General features: G+C 46.0%; 2 protein-coding genes across 3 annotated transcripts; one reads left to right on the top strand and one right to left on the bottom strand.

Moving 5' to 3' along the window:
- Positions 1-76: 76 nt before the first annotated feature.
- ZDHHC16 (zinc finger DHHC-type palmitoyltransferase 16) lies at positions 77-10,193 on the bottom strand. 2 transcript variants are annotated; one of them, XM_049855977.1, is made up of 11 exons: positions 9,959-10,193; positions 5,786-6,033; positions 5,425-5,619; positions 5,186-5,274; positions 4,765-4,793; positions 3,981-4,114; positions 3,796-3,843; positions 2,863-2,948; positions 1,863-1,986; positions 1,602-1,672; positions 77-665 (listed from the first exon to the last, which is right to left on the bottom strand). In XM_049855977.1, exons 2-11 carry the CDS (start codon positions 6,026-6,028, stop codon positions 551-553), a joined length of 1,134 nt encoding a protein of 377 aa, XP_049711934.1. In that variant the 5' UTR covers positions 6,029-6,033; positions 9,959-10,193; the 3' UTR covers positions 77-550. The 2 variants fall into 2 exon arrangements, with proteins under 2 accessions (XP_049711934.1, XP_049711935.1); XM_049855978.1 differs by lacking the exon at positions 3,796-3,843 and having other exon boundaries at positions 78-665; positions 9,959-10,192.
- A 96-nt stretch (positions 10,194-10,289) lies between these two features.
- EXOSC1 (exosome component 1) lies at positions 10,290-19,633 on the top strand. Its single transcript, XM_049855983.1, has 8 exons — positions 10,290-10,374; positions 10,477-10,592; positions 12,910-12,984; positions 14,136-14,224; positions 14,958-14,991; positions 15,457-15,507; positions 15,624-15,708; positions 16,044-19,633. Exons 1-8 carry the CDS (start codon positions 10,344-10,346, stop codon positions 16,148-16,150), a joined length of 588 nt encoding a protein of 195 aa, XP_049711940.1. The 5' UTR covers positions 10,290-10,343; the 3' UTR covers positions 16,151-19,633.
- The last annotated feature ends 966 nt before the right edge of the window (positions 19,634-20,599 follow it).

Genomic DNA, 20,599 nt, shown 5'->3' with positions numbered 1-20,599 from the left:
CCAGAACACCTACTCACTATGCCTGGACCCTAACTTTCCCCCTTCCCTGCCCTACAGTAAAGGCAAAGAGTGAGAAGCACAGATGTTTAAAAATCCAATACCTTTATTTTTGCACCCTTCACCAGCACATGAGAAGTGGCAGTAACCTCAGCAGCAGCCTGATACCTTTGCCCTGTTGAGAAGTCAGGATCTCACTGTACCATTCAGGTATTTTCTTAGACAGCAAGTGAGAGAGGTGGTGGCCAAGCCCAGTGCCGTAACCCGGAGGAGGTTGTGGTCAGCACTGGGCAAGCTGGCTAGCTGCCAAACAGCCCGTCTGGGACTGGAACTTCTGTTTGCCTGAGTAAAGGGACATCAGTCCCAGGATTTCCCCACATCATGCCCTGTTTCTGCAGTAGCCAGCAGGTTGGTCCTTGAGTTATCCCTGCATGGGATCCTAAGGAAGGCCCACTGGCTCTTGTTCAAAGATTCCAAGAAAAACTGCCCTTGGAGGTCCTTGAGACAATGTAGGAAGCAGAATGAATGCTAGTCACGGCTGACACACTCCAGTTCACACTGCCATCACAGAAGCTGAGTGAGCAGCCACCCAGGGAGGGGGGTCCCAGCTCATTCCATTCCCATGGGGCAGGTGACTAGAAGGTAACAGCACCCGGGTAAGCCAGTGCCTACAAGAGAAGATGGAGACGTCTCTGAGTTCCAAGAGCTCTAGGTCTTCTTCTTCTAGATCCTCATTCCTCAGCAAGGATATATCTGAAGCTACCTTGGTATTGTACTAGTCACAAAGGTAAAAAAAATTCTAATCTCCTCTCCCTAATTTTTGTCCAGTGAATGCACCTTTAGTGCTTTGAAAGCCTTTAGAAATTTCAAGTTAAACTTCTAATGGGTCACTGCAGGCCCAGTGATAGACAGGAATGTTATGAGGATGGGAGGGGGTGGTAGGACGGTACTTAGGGTCACCTGATTGTTATTGTCTCAGTAGTTCCATTTGGAAAATTACCACCCTTGTGCCGAGAGAGCTAGCCTCATTTATGATCTTATGATCTCTGCCACAAATTCCTTCAGTCCCACAAATTATTGGCTTGAACTCCAGACATTGCCACACAAGTGGGAGGTGACTGGTGGCCACTCTACCTACCTAGAGGTCTCTTCTGGAGAAGAGCTTTCTCAAGATTCTGTTCTAGTCATCTTGAAGCCACATCAGCTATTTAAACCATGTGGTTCTGCACTGAACCCCCTTTGGCTCCAATAAGCAATGATCTCTATTCCTGGAGCCTAGAACTGCACCGTCCAATATGATAGCCACTAACCACACGTGGCTACTTAAATTAATTAAAATAAGATTGAAAATTACCAAATTTTTTGCAAATTACACACCTGCACGTACAATGCGCGTAGCATGCCTAGGAAAATATGTGCGAGGGGGTTGCATGGTTGGCAAAAAAAAGTATAACGTCCTCTAACTTTATCAGTCACACTAGCCACAATTCAACTGCTCAGTGGCCACATGCGACCAGTGGCTACTGTATTTAGACAGCACGGGTCTACAACATTTTTTCGTCAGAGTTCTATTGAGCAGCACTGATCTAGATGTTTTACTTTACCTTCCCGTGTCCACGCCCAGGAATACCTTCCAGTTGTCCAAACAGCCGTAGTTATAAGGATTCCTAAATACCTGGAGCCAAGAAGAACACATATTTCTAGGAGCCCCTTCTACTTAATCCCTGTTCAACTTTCAAATCTAAATTAGCTACGATAAACCTCAGTGAAGCATGGTTCTGGTGTTCTAGGGTGTCTGCCCTAGCCTGTTTACAGGGCAGCAGATTCTGTTAACCCACCCACCCCAGGCCCTCAGCCCTACTCACTCTGCCCTTGGACTGTAGCCGACATCTCTCCTTCTTGTTGATGTGCCGTTCAATGCTAGTCTCACCTCGACTGATGAGCACAGCATGCCATACAGTTAGGGCACCCAGGGCAAGTGCCACAGAACTAAGAAAAAAGAGGCAAAGATTGGTGGAGCTTAGAGGGGCTGGAGGGAGGCCTGTAACTGATCCGAGTGATAACGATTACGTAGGGACCTCTCAATGGTTTAGCGCTCAAGTATTAGTACTCAGAAGATAAGCCAGGCGACCTGCTTCTGAAAGGTCACAGCCTTCAAAACTCAATGGAACAGTTCCACTCTGCATACACGGGTTGCCGTGAGTCGGAATCAACTGGACAGGGACCTCTCTGCCTATGTCTTCCTTATGTCCTAGCCTGAGGCAAGGCCTACTATTTTAGTTGTAGTATCCTATACTGTAGGTTAACTCTTACTGCATTATGTCTATAAAAATCATTAACAAAAAAGCATCAACATGGGCTAAGAATAAACTATGTGAAAAGGAGAATGGAGAAATAAGTCTGTATTATTAAGAAAAATGTTTTGTGATTCTAAAAACATCCATCCATACTTGAGAGACAGTAAAAAAAACCCACTGACTCACAGTGACCACAGAGACAGTACAGGGTAGTAAAAGCACAGGGGGTTGGAATCTGATAGCATGGAATTCAAATTCCAGCTCTACCGTTCTTAGCTATGTATCACTGAACAAATCACTTCACCCCTCTAAGTTCTCCTTATCTAAGAAACGCAAGAAACTACCCTTTAGGGTTACTGTGAGGATGAAATAAAATAAACTCAGCTTACCTTGGCACATAACAAGCACTCAGTGCTAGTGTCCTTGGTGCTGACTCTTTGCCAGCCTAAATTAGAATAGAATGGTGGCAGTTTACACAGGGATGGGTTCCTGCCTGTATTGGGCACCTAACAAGGTTTTCCTCAAGCTGCTCCTCCCTTCAGCTGTTAAAAAAATGAGAGCTGGATACCTGCACAGGAACCAGAGGTAGACGAGACTCTTGTGAGTTATCCTTTCTCGAAAAGAGAAGGTGGGTGGTGGTGTCTGGTGATAAGTCTAAAAAAACAAAATAGCAAAATGTGGCTCATTTGCTCTGGTGGTCTCCAGCAATTTGTTCCCAGCACCTATAGGTGAGATCCAAACCCAGGCCAAGAAGAAGATTAAAGCCACAGAGGAGTCAGGGCAGCAGCCAGATGGGTGGACTGAGCCCAGAGACATCACCACGTGGACAAACACTGGGCACAGCAGGTCTGGACAAGATGGCAAAGCACAGAAGGAGCCGACCCTGGGCCTTTAGATTTGACTTAACAAATGGGGCTCCAGGGGAAGCCATTCTACTCTCCAGCTGGAACTCCTTCACTATGTGGCTTTATCCCCGAGAGGAGACCAGACCCACACCCAGTATGGACTGACTAGAAGGGAGAGAAACGTGAGCATCTGAAGGGACACCCAAGGTACAACTGTACAAGCCCAAGAAATGCTCAGAATAGAGTCCTAAAAGACATGTGGGAAAGGGATAATCCTGACATGGATGCAGATGACCTGGAGCAAAGGATGACCTGCCTAGCCCAGTGAACTCTCTGACCCCTGGAGCCCCATTACACAGACTTACAGACTTCTTGCTGCTCAGGCCATCGCCATGGCAGAGTCCTTGCTCAACCCAAAGAGGAGGTGATAATGGGATAGGTAACCTAACACTCACATACTAGGGACATTCTAGCTTGTCCCCAAGCCACTTAAGAATACCCATTGAACACAGCCTCTCAAAACACCCCCTATCCAATCTACAGGAGCTACTCAACCAGCTTCCACAACTAAACTAGCAGGCCCAGCCCCAGTTGCCTCAGCAACTCTATACCCCCAGGCCTGAGCAGCAGGAGGCAGTGGGGTGGGGACGGCCCACCTGGTTGGCAACCGCCTGTAGTTTGTTCTTGTCGAGCTGTTTCATTTTCTAAGGGGATTGAAAACAGTGCTGGTTATACTCTCAGGCCTCTAGAATGGGGTGTTACCAGCCCCATCTTTAGGGACAGATTCCACACCCCAAAGCTCTGTTCTACTGAGCTGCCCTGCTCCTAACCACGGGCTCACCTCAATGGCAGCATAAGCCTCCCGGAAAAGGTCCCAGCTTCCGTAGCTGCAGTAGACACAGCCCAAAGTCATGAAAAAGCAGAATGAGAAGAAGTACCGATGGTTGTAGTGGCCCACACAGTTGTTTAGCCAGGCTGGTAAGAAAAGGATTAAGGATAAGATCAAACAACTTCAAGGGGTGGCTGTCCCTCTCTGGTTCATCCTTGATTCATGATGGCATCACCCAAGCCCAAGGATTCCAGGCACCAGGAATTAATTTTCCAAAGGCAGGAAAACAGGAAGATGTTTCCAGGGGTTGAGATGGAAGTGTTCTAAGCTTTTCAGAGCCTTCACAAGCCCCACTAGGAAAGCAGGAAAACTAAAATCCTTCAAGGAATCTGCGCCAGAACTTCAGCCTAGCTAGGGTCAACCAGATATCTGTATGGGACAGCAGAAGGGGACCAGTGGATCTATCTGGCACACCCAAGGGACAGCCAAAGAAGCCCAGACATCTCTTCCTATTACATGGAGCTTCTCCTGTACCCATCCAGCAGCTGTCAGCATGATAGTTTACAGGAGAAAGAGCTGCTAGGACAAATCCTTGCTCCAAGGAGATGCATCCCACAGAGCCTGTCTGCCTTTTGCTCCCCTCAGGAGATGGTGAGCCCCCACATCTCTTCAAACGTCTGAGCCCAGCGCTCTCTCCAAGGTGATGCTAGAAGCCTTGGGTTTGTGGCCATTAACCCTGTGCAGTGCTCTGGAGCCAAGAAAAAGGCCTCAGGCAGAAGAGATAGCAAAAGGATACGGCAGTGATGATCCATCTTCAGCACACACCTGTGAGGGAGGGACACAGGCTCTGTTACAGTGGCCAAGGTTCTTGAGATGTCAGTGCCAGTCCTTTCCTACAAGGACCAGTATCCTGCCGAGGTGGAAAGGGCAGACTGTGAAGACAGCCAGGCCTTACTTCAAACCCAGCTCTGCTGTTTACTGGTTGTATCACACTGGGCGAGGTAACTTCTCTCTGAACCTCGGTGTCTGTGAGTGACAATAATGCCTAACTCGTAGGATCATTCTCAGGACTAGGTGTCACAGATAGCACAGTGCCTGGTGCATGGCGGGTACATCATAACATTGAAATATTATTAAATTCCAGGTCTAGGTTTTGCCCTGGGGCTACAGCAGAAGGGCCACAGCTGGGGTTCACAGAGGGCAAAGCCAAGACCCACCTATTGCAGATGCTGCAGTGGTGTGTTCGGGCCGGCTTGGGATAAATGCACTTCTTACAGATAGAGACAGTTGCGATGTCATTCCTGCCCTGTGCAAAGGGAGAAAAGCATCATGGCAGCTATAGCAGCACCAATCTTGCACCTCAGAAGATGCTAAGGCACCCTCCTTCCCCACCCCTGGAACTGGCTTCCACAGCCTGTGACTCCCCCTCCCCTCCCATGCCACTATGGGAACCCACCTGGGGTGGGTATCCAGGCGGAGTGGTGATGGCCTGGTAGTAATGGAAGACGATGAGGATCAGATTCCAGTGACTATAGAAGAAATGCCAGCAGAGTCGTGGCACTGAGTAGGTTTGGAGGATGAGGGGCAGGACACATAGGTAGGCGATGGCCACGATGGAGCCAGTCAGCACAATCACCAGCACCACGAACACCTGCCAACACCAGTAAGGTCTGAAAGTGTGAGGTAGACCCAGCAAGAGATCCTTGCCAACACCCAAGCAGATTCAGGAATTTCCCTAAGGATAAGGGCTAGCCTCTAAAACGTGTCCCTCTCCTACCCCAAAACATCCCTTTCCCTGGTCCCTGGGGGTCACTCACCACCCCGAACCAGCGGATCACGTTGTCCACCAGCCAGTAGATAGGCTCAAAGGCAGCGTCAACAGCCGTGTCACTGCCCCCAAAGGAGTTGTAGAGCAGAGAGCGCAGGCAGACCTTTCCATAGCGCCAGCGCTGTACCAGGCCCCGGAGCAGAGGTGGGCAGCGGCGCCTATAGCCCAGGAGCAGAAGCAGGCGCAGGCAGAGGCGGGCTGGACCCAGCAGCAGGCTCCGCTGGCCCCGCATGGCTCCTAGGAGAGCATACCACTGTGAGGATCCAGCGTGGTTCCTGTCCCTCCCTATTCCCACCAGCAGGGAGACCCAAAGCACCAGCTTAGAGGACAAAGACCTAAGACTGGGACCCAGCTAGGCCAGTCACAAGCTGTGTGAAGTATGGAGGTCACTTCATTTCTTATGGGAATATGCAGTGCCAATGTCTCAACCAAGTTACATGGGAGGACTGCAGGTTCTTAGCCTACAGAAATCCTATATACATCATACCAAGTGGGTGCGCAGCAAATCTGAGGTGATGAACATCTAGAGTACAGGGCCATTATGGACTGAACAGTGTCCCCCATAAACGTGTTGTGAAACCCAACCTGTGGTTATAATCCCATTTGAGAATGGGTGTTCTCTGTTATGATAATGAGACAGTGTTAAGTGTAGAGTGTGTCTTAAATCCTAAAATCTGTAAAACCAGATTAGGCATAGAGAAGCACAAGGAGATATGAGACAGATGCCACACACCACATGAAGATCACCAAGGAACAAGGACCTTCCCCCAGAGCCAAGAGAGAAAGCCTTTCCCTAGAGCCAGTGTCCTAAATTTGGACTTCCAGCCTCCTCAACTGTGAGAAAATGAATGAGTTTGTTAAAACCCCCCACTTGTGGTATTTCTGTTGTAGCAGCACTACATAACTAAGACAAGGGCCACGGTAAAGGGGTGAAGGAGAGGCAGGCAGCTCTAAGCTCAAGAAGATTCCTTGGAGTTACCTATGTAGACAGATGACTGGATGGAGTATGGGTCTCCTGCATGCCCTGTCTCATCAGTCCTCCTCCTCACAACTGTTCTTCCCAAGAACAGCTGGCTCCTCTAAGTGGGGGAGTGAGTGCATGGCACACGGACCTTGCACCTAGATCTTCCTTGATGCTATCTGAGTCCTGCCCGTGCACTCAGGGCTGACTTTACAGGCCAGCAGACCCAAGCTGGCAGCATGAGATTCCCGTCTCCTCATCGGGACAGCTCAGCTGCTCCTTGCATAACACAAAATTCCTTATCTCCAATTCCAGCCCCAGCCCCAGCCCCAGCCCAAGGATACACAGAAGCCAAGACAACCTCAGGTATCCAGAGCAGAATACCACCACAGACAGTAAATACCAGCAGTGGGAGGGGCCCCCTGCTGCCCTTGGACCCAAGCTTTCCAGCCAGCTCTTTAGCCCTTTCCACAGCACCCCTGCAAATGCCTCCATCTCCTCTATGCTGTGTCTACCTCATCCAACAACAATGGAAGGAGGTCGGCTGCCCAGGCAGTGCCCAGAACAGAAGACAGAGATGCTCTAACAGATTCCTGTGATGATCCTCTCATCAATTCTGCAGATTAAAGTCCTTTAGCAGAAAAGAAAGTATTTCATTTTCCCCCAGGATGGCCACAGAGGGCTGCTTTGTCTTCAGCAACTCCACTGACTTATTTAACAGGCAGCTCAAAACCCAGCAGAAACTGGAGGAGGCTGCTCCACTCTAGGGAGGTTTCAATTCGGTAACCGGAGCAATGTCTCTCCTTGCACCCTGGCTCATCCCCACAAAAGGTCTTTCAAAGAAAGCACTTAATTACCTCCTTCCACAAGCCTTATAACTGCCTAAGGCAAACAGAAACCCAGCAGACATGGCTTACAAAGACAGGGAAGAAACACAAATCCACAGGGACCCATACTCTGCACCAGGGTAAAGGAACGAGCCATTCCTATCACCTCCTAGGAAACTAAGAGAAGGCATGTGGCGGGGGTAGAAAAGAGAAAAAGGAAAAATACAAACTTCCCACTTTCTCTGAGTTGGACTCCTATTGTTTGGGATCATGATTTGTCTTGAAGCATGAATTTTCAAAATAGTGGACAGCCACATCAGATCAAAGTGGGACAAAGCATTACCCCACAACAAATCCAGGTGGCTTTTGGATTGTCCACACCACCGTTCATTCCCTCATTATGGTTAATGGAGAGTTGCCTATGTATAGCTGGCAAATCAGTTGCATTCCTTACTTGTGAAAAATGTAAATTATATGCCACCGTAGAGCCAACTCTTCTAGTCAATAAAAAATACCTTCCTTCTCAGATTCACTGCTTTTCCCATCGTTCTCACCCACCTCTTGAATTTCTAAGCCCCACAGGAAAGCCCTGCCTCAAAAACTAGATTTAGTTTTTGAGTAAGTTCTGTGATCTTGGGCAAATCATTTAATCCTGCTGGGACTCAATCTCCTTGTGTTCCCATACAATGAGAGGGTAGGATTAAATGCTAAGGTCCTTTCCAGCTCTAACCCTTTGTGATTCTATGTATATAGTTAATAAGGTATAAAAACCCACTGCTGTCAAGTCAATTCCGACTCATAGCGACCCTATAGGACAGAGAAGAACTGTGCGGTAGTTTCCGAGGAGCGCCTGGCAGATTCAAACTGCCGACCTCTTGGTTAAGAGCCGACCTCTTGGTTAACAGCCGACCTCTTGGTTAACAGCCGACCTCTTGGTTAACAGCCGTGGCACTTAACCACTACGCCACCAGGGTTTCCAGTAAGGTATAAATGAAATGTTTATAAAGTGCTTAGCACAACGATACCTGCCTCATAGAAGTGCTTGATAAATACTTGAATGAATAAATGACCTGGAACACTTGGATGAGTGATGCAAAAGTGGAAAGGCTGGTCAGATGTTTATCTGTCCTACAAATACCAGCAAGGATACTCCTAATGATAACAATTGCCGCTACCATTCTTCTTGATCAAAGAGAAACTGCAACTGCTATTAGAATCATACCACTTAAGAGCTAGAAGACATTTAGAAAATAAGTCCAACCTGAAGCCAACCCAAACACATAAACAGTTTGTATATGCAGAGTACAGAACAGATTTGAGTGTACAAAGTAGGAAGCCAGAGCTCCCCAACTTTAGCTACTGGGGAGGGGATGCCAGGAAAGAGATGTGTATATAGTCCATCGGCTACAATAAAGCATATGGAGTTTTCATCTCAGGAAATTAAGGTGGGGGGGCAGACCTCAAAAAAATGGGGGGGAGGATTTCAGAGTGAACAGGGGAGGAAGTAGAGCAAAACAGTTTCACTGTCACTCCAAGAACAAGCCCTGAGCACTCTGACCCCTCAGTGGTAGCCACAGGCCATAGTGACATCTGCCAGCCAACTAGGGATTGTAGGCCACAGCACTAAAGGGAGAATCCCTTCTTCCCAAGGCACTAAATCACCATCTGCCTCATAGGGAAGCTGGAAATGGGGGTGGGGAGTAGACAGAGAGGGATAGATTCCAAAGCCACCAGCAGGCAGAGGAAACAGATTAAAAGTCGTGGCAAATCTCATCTGAACAAAGATGCTGCTCTCAGGATATCTGCAATCTCAAGCAGCAGAACTCGGGCGGGCATCAGTAAAGGGCAGCATTTTATTCATTTGCATGACTTCGCTTCCGGACTAACGTGCTGGGAAGAAAACAGAGTGGCAATATCAGAAGCTAAGGATGGGCCCACACGACCAGAGCTCCGCTTGAGAGAATCCGACTGCAGAATCCGAAGCTGCAGTTAGAGAAATCGGGAAGAGGTTTTATTTCTCAAGGAGGACGGCGTGGTCAAAGTGCGATGGGCTGAAAGTTAAAAAAAAAAAAAAAAAAAAAACTCCTGTGTGGACTCTACCTTGAACTATCTCCGAGACTTTGAACAAGTAAAATCCTGTCTCTGGATCTGAATTTCCAAATCCATGAAATGAGCGAGTTGGGTTGCTTGGCCTTCCTGCTCCGCTCGTTACCGCTGCCCGGAGGGTGCGCTTGGCCGAGCCAGCGAAGGGCACGGCCCTGCAGGGCGGAGCAAAGAGAGCAGGAACCCGGGGACTCCACAGGGCTCCAGGAAAGGGCCCCACCTCAGAAAAAGGGACCAGGATGGCGAGCAAGAGCCGCGGCTTTGCTCTTACCTGCCGGCTCTCCGATTAGCTAAATCCAGCCCCGCAGGCTCCGCCGCCCTTCACTGCCAGCCCCTCCAGCTCGGCGCCCAGACTCAATCCGACCCAGCGTGGCCCGCCGGCCGCAACACCAGCGGGGGGACCCGGACCCACAGCCAGCCCATCCTCGACCACAGACAGGCGCAAGCGCAACAGCAGGAGCCCTGGAGCTCCGCCCCGGGACCTGTCTCGGGACAACCTGGGATATGAAGTTTGTCCCTCGAGGAGGGGGTGGGACTCCCGTAGATCACGTGATAACACACACCAATTGGCGCGTTTGTTACTGACGAGCTGTGCCTGGATTTGGCCAATAAGAAGTCGGCCTCGTTTTCATCCGGGCTCTGGGACAGTGGCTGTCATGGCGCCCCCCGTGAGGTACTGCGTCCCGGGTAAGTGAGCTGTCTGCCGAGTTTTGGATTGGGACAGAGGCCGGAGGCTGGACGGCCAACAGCTCCTGGGGGTCTGTGGCTGACGCGGCGCTTCTTCTGCAGGCGAACGTCTGTGTAACTTGGAGGAGGGCAGCCCGGGCAGCGGCACCTACACCCGGCACGGCTACATCTTCTCGTCGCTTGCCGGCTGCCTGACGAAGAGCAGCGAGAACGGCGCGGTAAAGGCGACGGCCTTCCGTCCCCTCGGTCTCTTTCTCTTAGGCTTCCTTTGATTTCGCGGTTCTTAGGCAGGGGCGCTGAGAACGCGTTTTCAGTGCCTCACCAATAGAAAAACTAGGTCTCTGAATTTTTTCCAGCTGTAATCTTCGTTGCTGTGCGCCTGGCCACCCTCGACCAGCTGTGGTGATCTGGCTTTGTTGTGCTGCTAACACTCGGGGTGGGAGGTTGGGGGGAGGAGAGGTGAGCTGACAGTAACCCAGCCCAGGCGTGAGCTGAATGCTGAGTGTCGCCTGGCTTCAACCTTCTTCACTCTCTCCACCCTCGTTCTTTGCGATCTCGTCATATTGGCTTCTTCCAGCGTCGCTAAAGCGTTAAGCTCTCTCCTGCCACAGAGCCTTTATACATGTGCCATCAGTCTGGAACATGCTCCACTCCCTCTTAGCCTAGTTAACACCTATCCTCCTTCCTACCTATTCCCCTCAGCCTAGTTTTTCTTCTCCTACTCTACATACCTATCCTAGTAGTCTCTCAAGTATAATCTCAAAGAAGCCCTCCTGAACCCACTAGTTGGGGAAGAGCGTTTTGTGTCTTCTCGTTTGTCGTTTATTTGTTTTGTTAAACACTCTCAGCTGTATTCCTTTCCTTCCAAGCACTCATTTCAGCTTATAATTAAACAGTCATCTATATATTGCCTACTAGACTCTTAAGTTCCAGGAAAGCAGGCCTCACCATCATTCCCTCAGCACCTAGCACAAGGTAGATGTTCAATAAATGTTTGTTGAATGAATAAGTAGTACTATCCACACTGACCCAAGGCGTGGTGTTTTCATTCGCCTCAAATGCATGTGAAAGCTGCACAGTGAATAAGGAAGACCAAAGAAGAATTGACGCCTTCAAATTATGGTGTTGATGAAGAATATTGAATATACCGTGGACTGCAAGAAAAATGAACAAGTCTGTCTTGGACGAAGTACAACCAGAATACTCCTTGGAAGCACGGATGGCGATACTTTGTCTCACGTGCTTTGGACATGTTATCAGGCAGGATCAGTCCCTGAAGAAGGATATCATGCTTGGTAAAATAGAGGGTCAGTGAAAAAGAGGAGGACCTTGAATGAAATTTGATGGCGCAGGACTGGGCAGTGTTTCCTTCTGTTGTACATAGGGTTGCTGTGAATTGGAACCAACCTGATGGCACCTAACAACAACATCCTCCCTAGTTCCAGAGGCTGATCCAGGATTAGCTCAGGATCAGCTGAGCAATCTTTGAAGGAGCAGCTTAAGACAAGTAGCATAGTAGAAAAAGGATTCAGAATTATAACATGTAGGTACTGACTCAGTAGACCTTGATTCTGCCTCAGTTAAAAGATTTAAACTCTCTGGCATTAGATTCTTCCTCATCTGTGAAATGAGGAGCTTTTTATTCAACCAGTTGTGAAAATATCCTTAACATTCCTTAGTTTGTTCACAGAGGTCTGTTGAGCATTTTCACATGCCAGGCCCAGTGCTAACCTCTGAGGGTCTAGTAATAAACCAAATACAGGTAATCTCTGCCATCAAAGGGGCAGAAACATGAATTGTAAACAAATGCCCAAATGAGTATATGGCTGCAAGCGTGTGAGTGCTTTCAAAGAATATTACAGAGTACCATGAGGACCTATAGCAGACAAACCCAGCTTAGTCAACAGAAGTAACATTTAAGCTGAACCTAAAGGGTAAGTGGGAGTTGGGTAGATGGGAGAGGATAGTACTGACAGAACAGAGCTCCTGAGTGAAAGGAAATTTAGTGAGTTGAAGAAAGTGAAAGAAGGCCAGGAAAGCTGAAGCATAGTGAGCAAGGGGGAGATTGTTAAAAAATGAGGGAGCAAGTGCCAATACCATGCTCAAAGAGAAAACTCTGGAATTATTCCCTTAAAAGAGAGCAAGTATGGCCACTATTAAATAACATTGATTTGGAAATTCTAGCCTGTGCAAAAAAGTAAACAGAAAGAAGTAATAAAATTTTGGAGGAGCCAAATCATCAGTGATCATAGGCAATATGGTTGTTTACCTAGACGATCTAAGAGAATCACCAAAAAAACTTATTAGAACTAATTCGAAATTGTTACAGGATGTTTTCTGGCAGCATTCTTCCCATGACCCCTTGGTTCTCCCATCTTGGTCCTCCCATTTCCTATAAATGGGTTATAAATCAATCCATGGTAGACCTGCCCTGGTGACCTTAACTGGGACCGAGGGATTCCTTTAGTATTCCCAAGCCACAAATAACTTTACTTAGAGCTTAGCCAGGATTCCCATTTTTTATTCTCTCTGTAGCTTCCTGTGGTATCTGTGAGGAGAGAGACAGAATCTCAGTTACTGCCAGATGTGGGGGCTGTTGTAACCTGTAAGGTAAGTTGGTCCTAACCTCCCTGCTTAGGACACTTGTCCAATGCTGAAATCGCAATCATTCTAGAGCTTTGCTGTCCAGTACAGTAGCCATTAGCCACATACCCAAAAAGCCAAACCCATTGCCATCGAGGCAATTCCAGCTCATGGCGACCCTATAGGACTGAGTAGAACTGCCCCACAGAGCTTCCAAGGAGCACTTGGTAGATTTGAACTGCTGACCTTGGTTAGCAGCCATAGCACTTAACCACTATGCCACCAGAGTTTCCACTAGCCACATATGGCTATTTAAATACACTTAAATAAATGAAAATTAAATTTAGTTCCTTAGTGACACTAGCCACATATCAAGTGCTCAGTAGCCATGTGTGGTAAGTGGCTGCCATATTAGCCAGTACAGGATTTCTGGAAGTTTTATCGAACTGTGCTGTTCTGGAGATTTCTAGGATAATGATCAGCGTAGTCCACTTAAGCATGTGTAGCTCTTTCTCTGAGCTGATTCCCTGGGTATATAGTTTCTACCTGTGTTTGAGAAACAGGGCCACCAGAGGGAGGTCTATTTTTGAACATCTGAAGCTGAGACCTTTTTCTGAAGAGAGGCAGAAACCTAGTCTGTTCTCTAGCATTCCTGGTAGATGTGAAGTCTTCTAGGACACTTTAGGGGGAGTACAAATGGATGCTGTGACACACCAGTACTCCTTGCCCATCCCTGTCCTCTGCTAGGATAAACTTGCTTGTAGATCTTAGTTTCTGTCTTTAAAAATTGCTCCACCAGAAAATCTATTTATTCTGAAAGTAACTGGAGAGACAGTGATTCAGGTATAACACAGCAGTGTAATACCTGCTCCAATGTATAGGCCTCTTAGTAAGATTTGTTAAAGGCCTAGATTTGCTGTACTGCCCTGTGTCCATTTGTGTTATACCTCATTATCTCATTTGATTCCCACAGTAACACTACCAGATGACCAGAATGGTTCTCATTCCACTTTACAGATAGCACTTGTGCGGAGATAAATATGAGTTAACTTGCCTTAAGTTATATACTTAGTAGGGGTTGCTTGGGCTAAACCCTTTGTAAGTCCTAGTTTATTGCTGCCTCCTTGAGCTGACAACTGTTGATTCTCTGATGCAGATATCCTTTCTCTATTCCGCAGGTCTCTAGCATCAACTCGCGCTTTGCCAAAGTACACATCCTTTATGTGGGATCTACACCACTTAAGAACTCTTTTCGCGGAACTATCCGGTAGGAAGTATTCTTGTCTTTGCATTTGCCTCAGCATCTGGAATGACATTAGGATAGAATGGGAGACAGGAGTTTTAGGAACAATTAGAATTCCTCTTTGTGCTTTGATTCTCTGCCAGTAGTGCCAAAGAAAATGTTATAACGTATGAGCTAAGATAAAAGGAAAATATTAATGAGAGAGGGTTTAAAAACAAAGCAAAAAGGATTGAGCAGAGCTGAAGATCACCTGTTGGAGGGATTCATACCAAACAGAAGGCATTTTAGGGAGTACCTCTTTTTCTTGAATTTGATTTAGATTAAACCCAAGGGTTGTAATGTTGAAAAGGTTAGTGGGTGAAATGGCAGTTTTTTGTCCCCCTTGGGGGTTCTTTAAGACAAAACAAACAATTCTTGCGAACCAGATAATTGAATTTTTGAGGCCCTCTCCAGCCTTGGGATTCTATGTGGTTCTGTAGTGCTTCTGTTCAGGTTCTCCTGAAGTGGCAGGGCTTCTTATTATTCCTGCCAAATCTGATCATTTTTCTGTAGTTAGAAGTACGGATCTTGCTGCTCTTTGTGGCCTTAGAATGGGAAAATGTTTTCCTCTCCCAGGAAGGAGCAGACACGCTTTTCTACTCCGCAGCTCTGGGTAGCGGCTAAATCCCAGTTACAACACGTGCGATCTACCCTTGCAGCTCTTCTTAAAGATAATTAATCTTTCTGTTAATTTTTTTTTTTTTTTTTTTTAATATAGCAAAGAAGATGTCCGAGCTACTGAAAAAGACAAGGTTGGTTGGTTCATTTTTCTTTTTCCCATGGGTTTAGGAATCTCAGTTGTTTAAGATATTATCCTACTGAACTTCAAAGATCCACGGGAATGTGGAGTAGAAGGATGTTTAATGTGTTCTCTTGCGGTAAAACATGGAATTCACTGTCCCTTTCCTTTCTCTACAAATTTTATTCACTCTGTTGACCAGATAGAGACCGATTTGTTCTTTGTCTTTGAAGCCAGGTATGTATTCATAGCTGTTCCCTCAGATTTACACCAGGCCCTTTCAGAGCCAGCTGTAGTGCCTTTTGTCTCAAAGTCTTGATCAAGTTATTGAATTCAAAATATTCCATTTACGTAATTACATAATTGCCTGGCCTCCATCCTTTGGAATTAGAATAGACTGGCTCCACCCAGAGGGATTAGTAGTTTCATGTATGCCGAACAAGAGCTTTCATTTGACGTTTCTCTTCTTTCCTCACAGGTTGAAATTTATAAGAGTTTCCGCCCAGGCGACATTGTCTTGGCCAAAGTGGTATCCTTTATCCTAGCAGACTTCGAGTCCTTTGTCAAAGTAGAGAAACAACTCAGGTAGCTATATGGTAGGGAGACCTATGCCTTCATTTTCCTTCACCACTGTTCCATCACTAGATCTCTCTGGGTGACGCACAGTCCAACTACCTGCTGACCACCGCCGAAAACGAGCTCGGTGTGGTGGTGGCCCACAGTGAGTCAGGTGAGTTCCTTCATGCTTCATATAACTTGCCTGGGAGCCATGCTTGGGTTTGGGACTAATCCTTTTTCTCCCCTCATTTCCCTTGTTCTTAATTATCTAGAAAACAGTATGGGGGTAGATACTACTGAGATTGGAATGATTCTCCTTACGTAAATCTAAAAGGAAACAGGGTTCACTCCATAATTCAGTGGAATAAGCGAGGTTTTATTCTGTGCGAGGTGAAGTTTACTAGGTAGCTTGGGGACATTTCTGCCAAGTGTCATACCTGGCTGAAAAGAGAAGTCTTCAGACAAATATTTGGGGTCCTAGCTCCAACAACAGCTTTTCCCTTCCAGGTGTCCAGATGGTTCCCATCAGCTGGTGTGAAATGCAGTGCCCTAAAACCCACACTAAAGAATTCCGGAAAGTGGCACGAGTACAGCCTGAATTCTTACAGACCTAAGAAGCCACATCTTACCCCATGGAGGGGGGTAATCTAATTCCAAGAGTACGTGTATGAAGGTAGCATCAAAATGCTGTTGTCTTTATTCACATACCTGGAGTCAGCCAGAAACTTCTAGAAAAATCTGCCAGAAACTTACTCTGTAAGTGGAATATTTTTCTTATGAACCTTTTAGTGGGTTCCATTCTCTTGAGTGATGAAACTTCTCTTTTGGAAGTACCAGAAAACAAACTGTGTGATGTTGGAAATAGCCTCTTCCTCTTGATTGTCCTTATAAATATGTATTTTTTGCTGTGACAAAACATTTTTATTAAAAGGGTTTTATAGTTTCTTGTCTTGAGCCGGGAAAGGAATCTAAATGGCATGACATTTAGAGCAAGAGTTTGCCAGCGGTCATTCATTAACTGATACATCAAGTGCTCGCTTTCCCTGGACAAAGCCTGATCTCCAAACTTCTTGATATTTTCTGGGTTTAGTTTTGAGCCTGAGCTTGTTGAGTTCTTACTGTGTGGTAGACATTGGGTCAAGCACTTTATACACATTGCTTCACTTAATATTTTATTTTAATTGAAATTTTTATTGATAATTGTAGATCCACGTGCAGTTGTAAGAAATGATACAGAGAGAATTCTTACACACTTTGCCCAGTTTTTCCCAATGGTGACGTTTTGCAAAATTTTCATATAATATTACAACCAAGATGTTGACATTGATACTTGAGCAAGTTATTTTCCTCTCTTAAGTCTATTTCCTCATCTAGAATCGTATGACCTACCTCATAGGATTACTGGGAGGAAGAAGTACCTGCCTAATGTATGCTAATATTATTGTTATTATTATATATCTGGTTGTCTTTTACCAAGTGTCTACTCAATGCCAGGCCTTATGCTAGACACTTTCATGTAGTTTTTTGAATCAGTCCTGTATTGACAGGCATTTAAAGACTTTACAGTTTTTTTCTGTTACAGACAAAGCTGCAGAGAAAAGCACTATACCATCCATTTTGTTCATGCCTATAATTCTTTTGTAAAATCAATTCTTAGAAGTAGAATGCTGGGTCAAAGGGTATACACATTTTAATTTTTTATTACGTCCTTCCTTATTGCCTTCGAGAAAGGTGCTGCCAATTGATTATCTCAGCAACACTGTTAACCATTTACATCGTCTCTGAACCTCACAGAAAACCTGCAAAGTAGCAATCATTTCCACGTTTTACAGAGAAGGAAACAAAACTTAGAAAGATTAATTAACTTGCCCCAAGTCACGTATCTATCAAGTCTCAGAGCAGTATTCAGAACCAGGGCTATCTTACTGTAAAGCCCAGGCTCTCGCCTGTGCCATGGTGTCTCCTTTATGCCAGTTATTGAACGCAGCCTTGGGCATGCAGAGCCTCTCCAAATTGACACTGGTTCATTAATCAAGAGTGCTTTTTGGATGACTTTCATTCATTCAATAAACATATATCGGGTCACTACTCTCCTTGCTACTATTCCAGGAACTAGAGTTAGGTACAGCAGTGAACAAGATAGGATCCAGTCCTCGTGGAGCTGACATTTTAGTAGAGAAAGACATATGATAAGTAAACATACATAAATATTGTCATTTCAGAAAGTAATAAAAAAGTAGTGTAGTTTAACCTGGGTTGTTATCTAATGCTTTATTGGAATCAGGATGATTACCTTTGTGTCCCTTCCCTAGTCTACCAGTACTAAAGATAACCAAAAATGAAATGAGGTTGGTTTTCACTAGAAACAGGTCTCCAGCTAGGCTTAATTCTCAAGCTGATAGAGTTTGTAGTTACAGTATAGACAGTGAAACCTGTGAGAGCTGGAACTCCACAGTACTGTCTTGTTTTTCTGGGTCTCATGCAGTCCTACCACTTTTCCATTGCTCTCTATTAGTGGAAAATATTCGAGTTTTCCTTCTCTGACAGATTATCAACTTACAAAGGTTCTGGCTTTCGTAGGTTTTACTGTAATTGATTTCAATAGGGCATCTGGTAATTTCATATTATCATTTTGGTCAGGATGGAGAAATGGAGGTTGTGATGCTAATTTTACTTTTTATTTATCACCTTGTTTCCAAAAAGCATTTGAAGCAACCGGATAATAGCCTTCCCTGATGTGCTGTGGGCCCGATTAGATTTCTCGCCCTCACCCATTTGATATCGTATTATAAGTTAGTTATGTGCCTGCCTGTCCTAGCCTGAGCTCTCCGAGGACAGGATTCTGGCTTATCTATCTTTGAATCCCTGATAAAATTTGTGCTGAGCATGTTCATGGCTGACTAAACAGTAGCGCTCAAACAGTGTTAGGGAGCACTGAGTGATGGAGAGAGATCTCTAATCTGAAAGTGGGTCTAGAGAGTAAAGAGGAGGATTTTCTTTCTATGCCTTGGAATGCGGGTTCTCACCGGGCTTGGAGCACTTCAGAATTGCCTATAAAGCTTTAAAAAAAAAAAAATGCAGATGCCCTAGCCCTTCCCCAGAATCTCATGGGGTGAACCCAGAGCAGGTGTCTCTTTTTTTAAGCTCCACAAGTGAGTCAGGCTCCACAGGTGATTCTGATGTGCCACCTGGTTAGGAAGCACTGTCTTGGAGGTATACTAACTTCTGGCCTAGTGGTAATGGTAGGTGTTGCTGGCTTTGTGTTAATTTCCTGCCCTGACGGCAGGAATTCTAGTCCAGACTCTAAGTTGCAGGAAATGGAGACTGATGTATGCTCAAGTGATGTAAGGATATAGCGTAATAGGATCAGATGGGGTGTAAGGATAGGAAATGAGGACAGCCTGGCCTCATGAGAACTAGGAAACAGGAACAGTTGTTTCTAGAATCTAGTCCTCTATTCGTTCACTCAGGAACTTGATTTTACCAAATTCCCCAAGGTAGGACTGATCCTGGAGACTGAAGCCTGGGGCCAAAAGGGCAGCCTACTACGTAAGTGAGGCACTGGTGAGAGTCCCAGCACAGTGGTGGGTAGGATTTAGGGGCAAAACTTGAGCAAGAGTTGTTGGTGCCACTTCCCTGCCCCTTATAACATTGTTCTTTGAGTGCTTCTTGCCCAGACCTCCCAAACTTTGTCATCTCGGTTTGCCACACTTCAGTGAAAATGTATGCTTAGAGGTAATCAGATTTTGGAGAATCAGTTCATTCTTCCTTAATTCACAAAAGACTGGCTGCTAAGCCAGAACATACATTTAAATTGATTCCCAGTGAGGAATATTTTTTTTCATTAAGACATTACCTTCATACTATTACAGAACTCTGAGGAGCAGTTTTGCTCAGGTAGGCTTTTGAAAAAGGTAAGGACGTAAGAGGACAAACCGTAAGAGAGTTGGATGGATTAAGGGTTCTGCCATGGGACCTGTGGTAAAGCTTCCACCTGCCTCACGGTACAATGTATATTTCTAGGGACTAGAATTTTTACTAGCTCCAGAGTCTGCCTGCCTCATGGAGCTGAATAAATGGATAAGCTTTCTCTAACAGCTCTTTGTTCTGGACTCCCTGTCTCTACTTACACTATTCATGACAGTTATCTCCTTTCATCATTTCACCGATACTGTCTAACCTCGTTACAATTGAAATTGATTACATTTTCAGTTGGCTGGTTTTGCTAGCCTACGGAAAAGCACTTTATCAGAAAGCTAGCTCCCAGCAAATGACACTGTGGGTTATTTGGCAGAAGTTTTCCTCCAGAGAGCCAACTTCAACTTTTGAGTCGTACCTTCTGTTTGGCCACAGAATGGCACTTGCTGACCTGGACCTCTCTGCATTTGGGGAATTTGTCATTTGAACTGGTAGAGCTTTCTTCTGACTGCACCCACTACCTTGGGGGCAAGGAGGGATATGTCTCCTTAATCTCTCATTCCCAAGCAGTGGAGTGCAGCCTGGTTGTCGTGGTCCCTTGCCCATTCCTTGGAGCCAGTCAACCAGATTGAATAGCTCTATCCAGCTGTCACTGGGCTGGCCACTGGCCCTTCATCTCAGTAGACCTGAAATCATGGAAAATGCCATCTTGCGGTAGATGTGGACTTGCAGTCGGTAGGACCTAAGGTTGAAACAGTCTACCACTTAATCCTTGTGAAACCTTAGACAAGTCATTTAACCTCGTCCCCAAGCCTATTTCCTCATCTGTAAAAATCGGCATAAAAACACCTACCTCCAAGTGATGTCCGAAAGCATACATTGAGTAGCCAGCAAAAAGCTGGCACTCAGTACATCTTAGTCCCATCCTATTTTCTACTAATAACATTCCTAGTCTTGGAAAGGCTGATCTTAGCCCTGACCCCACTTGGTGGCAGTAGAGGGCAATGAAAAGCAAATCCTAAACCATTTTTGCAGATTGAGCACTGAAAAGAGCCAAGAGCCTTGCAGCAGAGGTTGCAAACACCATGGGAAGATAGGAAAAAGTACACGGTTCCTTTAATAGACCTTGCTCTTACACCACTCCT

This window comes from Elephas maximus, chromosome 16 (genome assembly GCF_024166365.1).
Source record: "Elephas maximus indicus isolate mEleMax1 chromosome 16, mEleMax1 primary haplotype, whole genome shotgun sequence".
Taxonomy (NCBI): Eukaryota; Metazoa; Chordata; class Mammalia; order Proboscidea; family Elephantidae; genus Elephas; species Elephas maximus.
The sequence above is the reverse complement of the archived record's forward strand: the minus strand, read 5'-3'. Positions and strand labels throughout refer to the sequence as shown.

Bases quoted from the DNA above. Each gene is read 5' to 3' on its own strand.
- EXOSC1 (XM_049855983.1), top strand. From the start codon at position 10,344: ATGGCGCCCCCCGTGAGGTACTGCGTCCCGG. The intron at 12,985-14,135 runs GTAAGTTGGTCC...TCTATTCCGCAG, and splicing joins GGGCTGTTGTAACCTGTAAG to GTCTCTAGCATCAACTCGCG. The intron at 15,508-15,623 runs GTATCCTTTATC...TTCCATCACTAG, and splicing joins ACATTGTCTTGGCCAAAGTG to ATCTCTCTGGGTGACGCACA.
- ZDHHC16 (XM_049855977.1), bottom strand. From the start codon at position 6,028: ATGCGGGGCCAGCGGAGCCTGCTGCTGGGTCCAGCCCGCCTCTGCCTG. The intron at 1,987-2,862 runs GTATCCAGCTCT...CTTTTTTCTTAG, and splicing joins TACCTCTGGTTCCTGTGCAG to TTCTGTGGCACTTGCCCTGG. The intron at 666-1,601 runs GTAAAGTAAAAC...CTTCTCTTGTAG, and splicing joins CTGGGCGTGGACACGGGAAG to GCACTGGCTTACCCGGGTGC.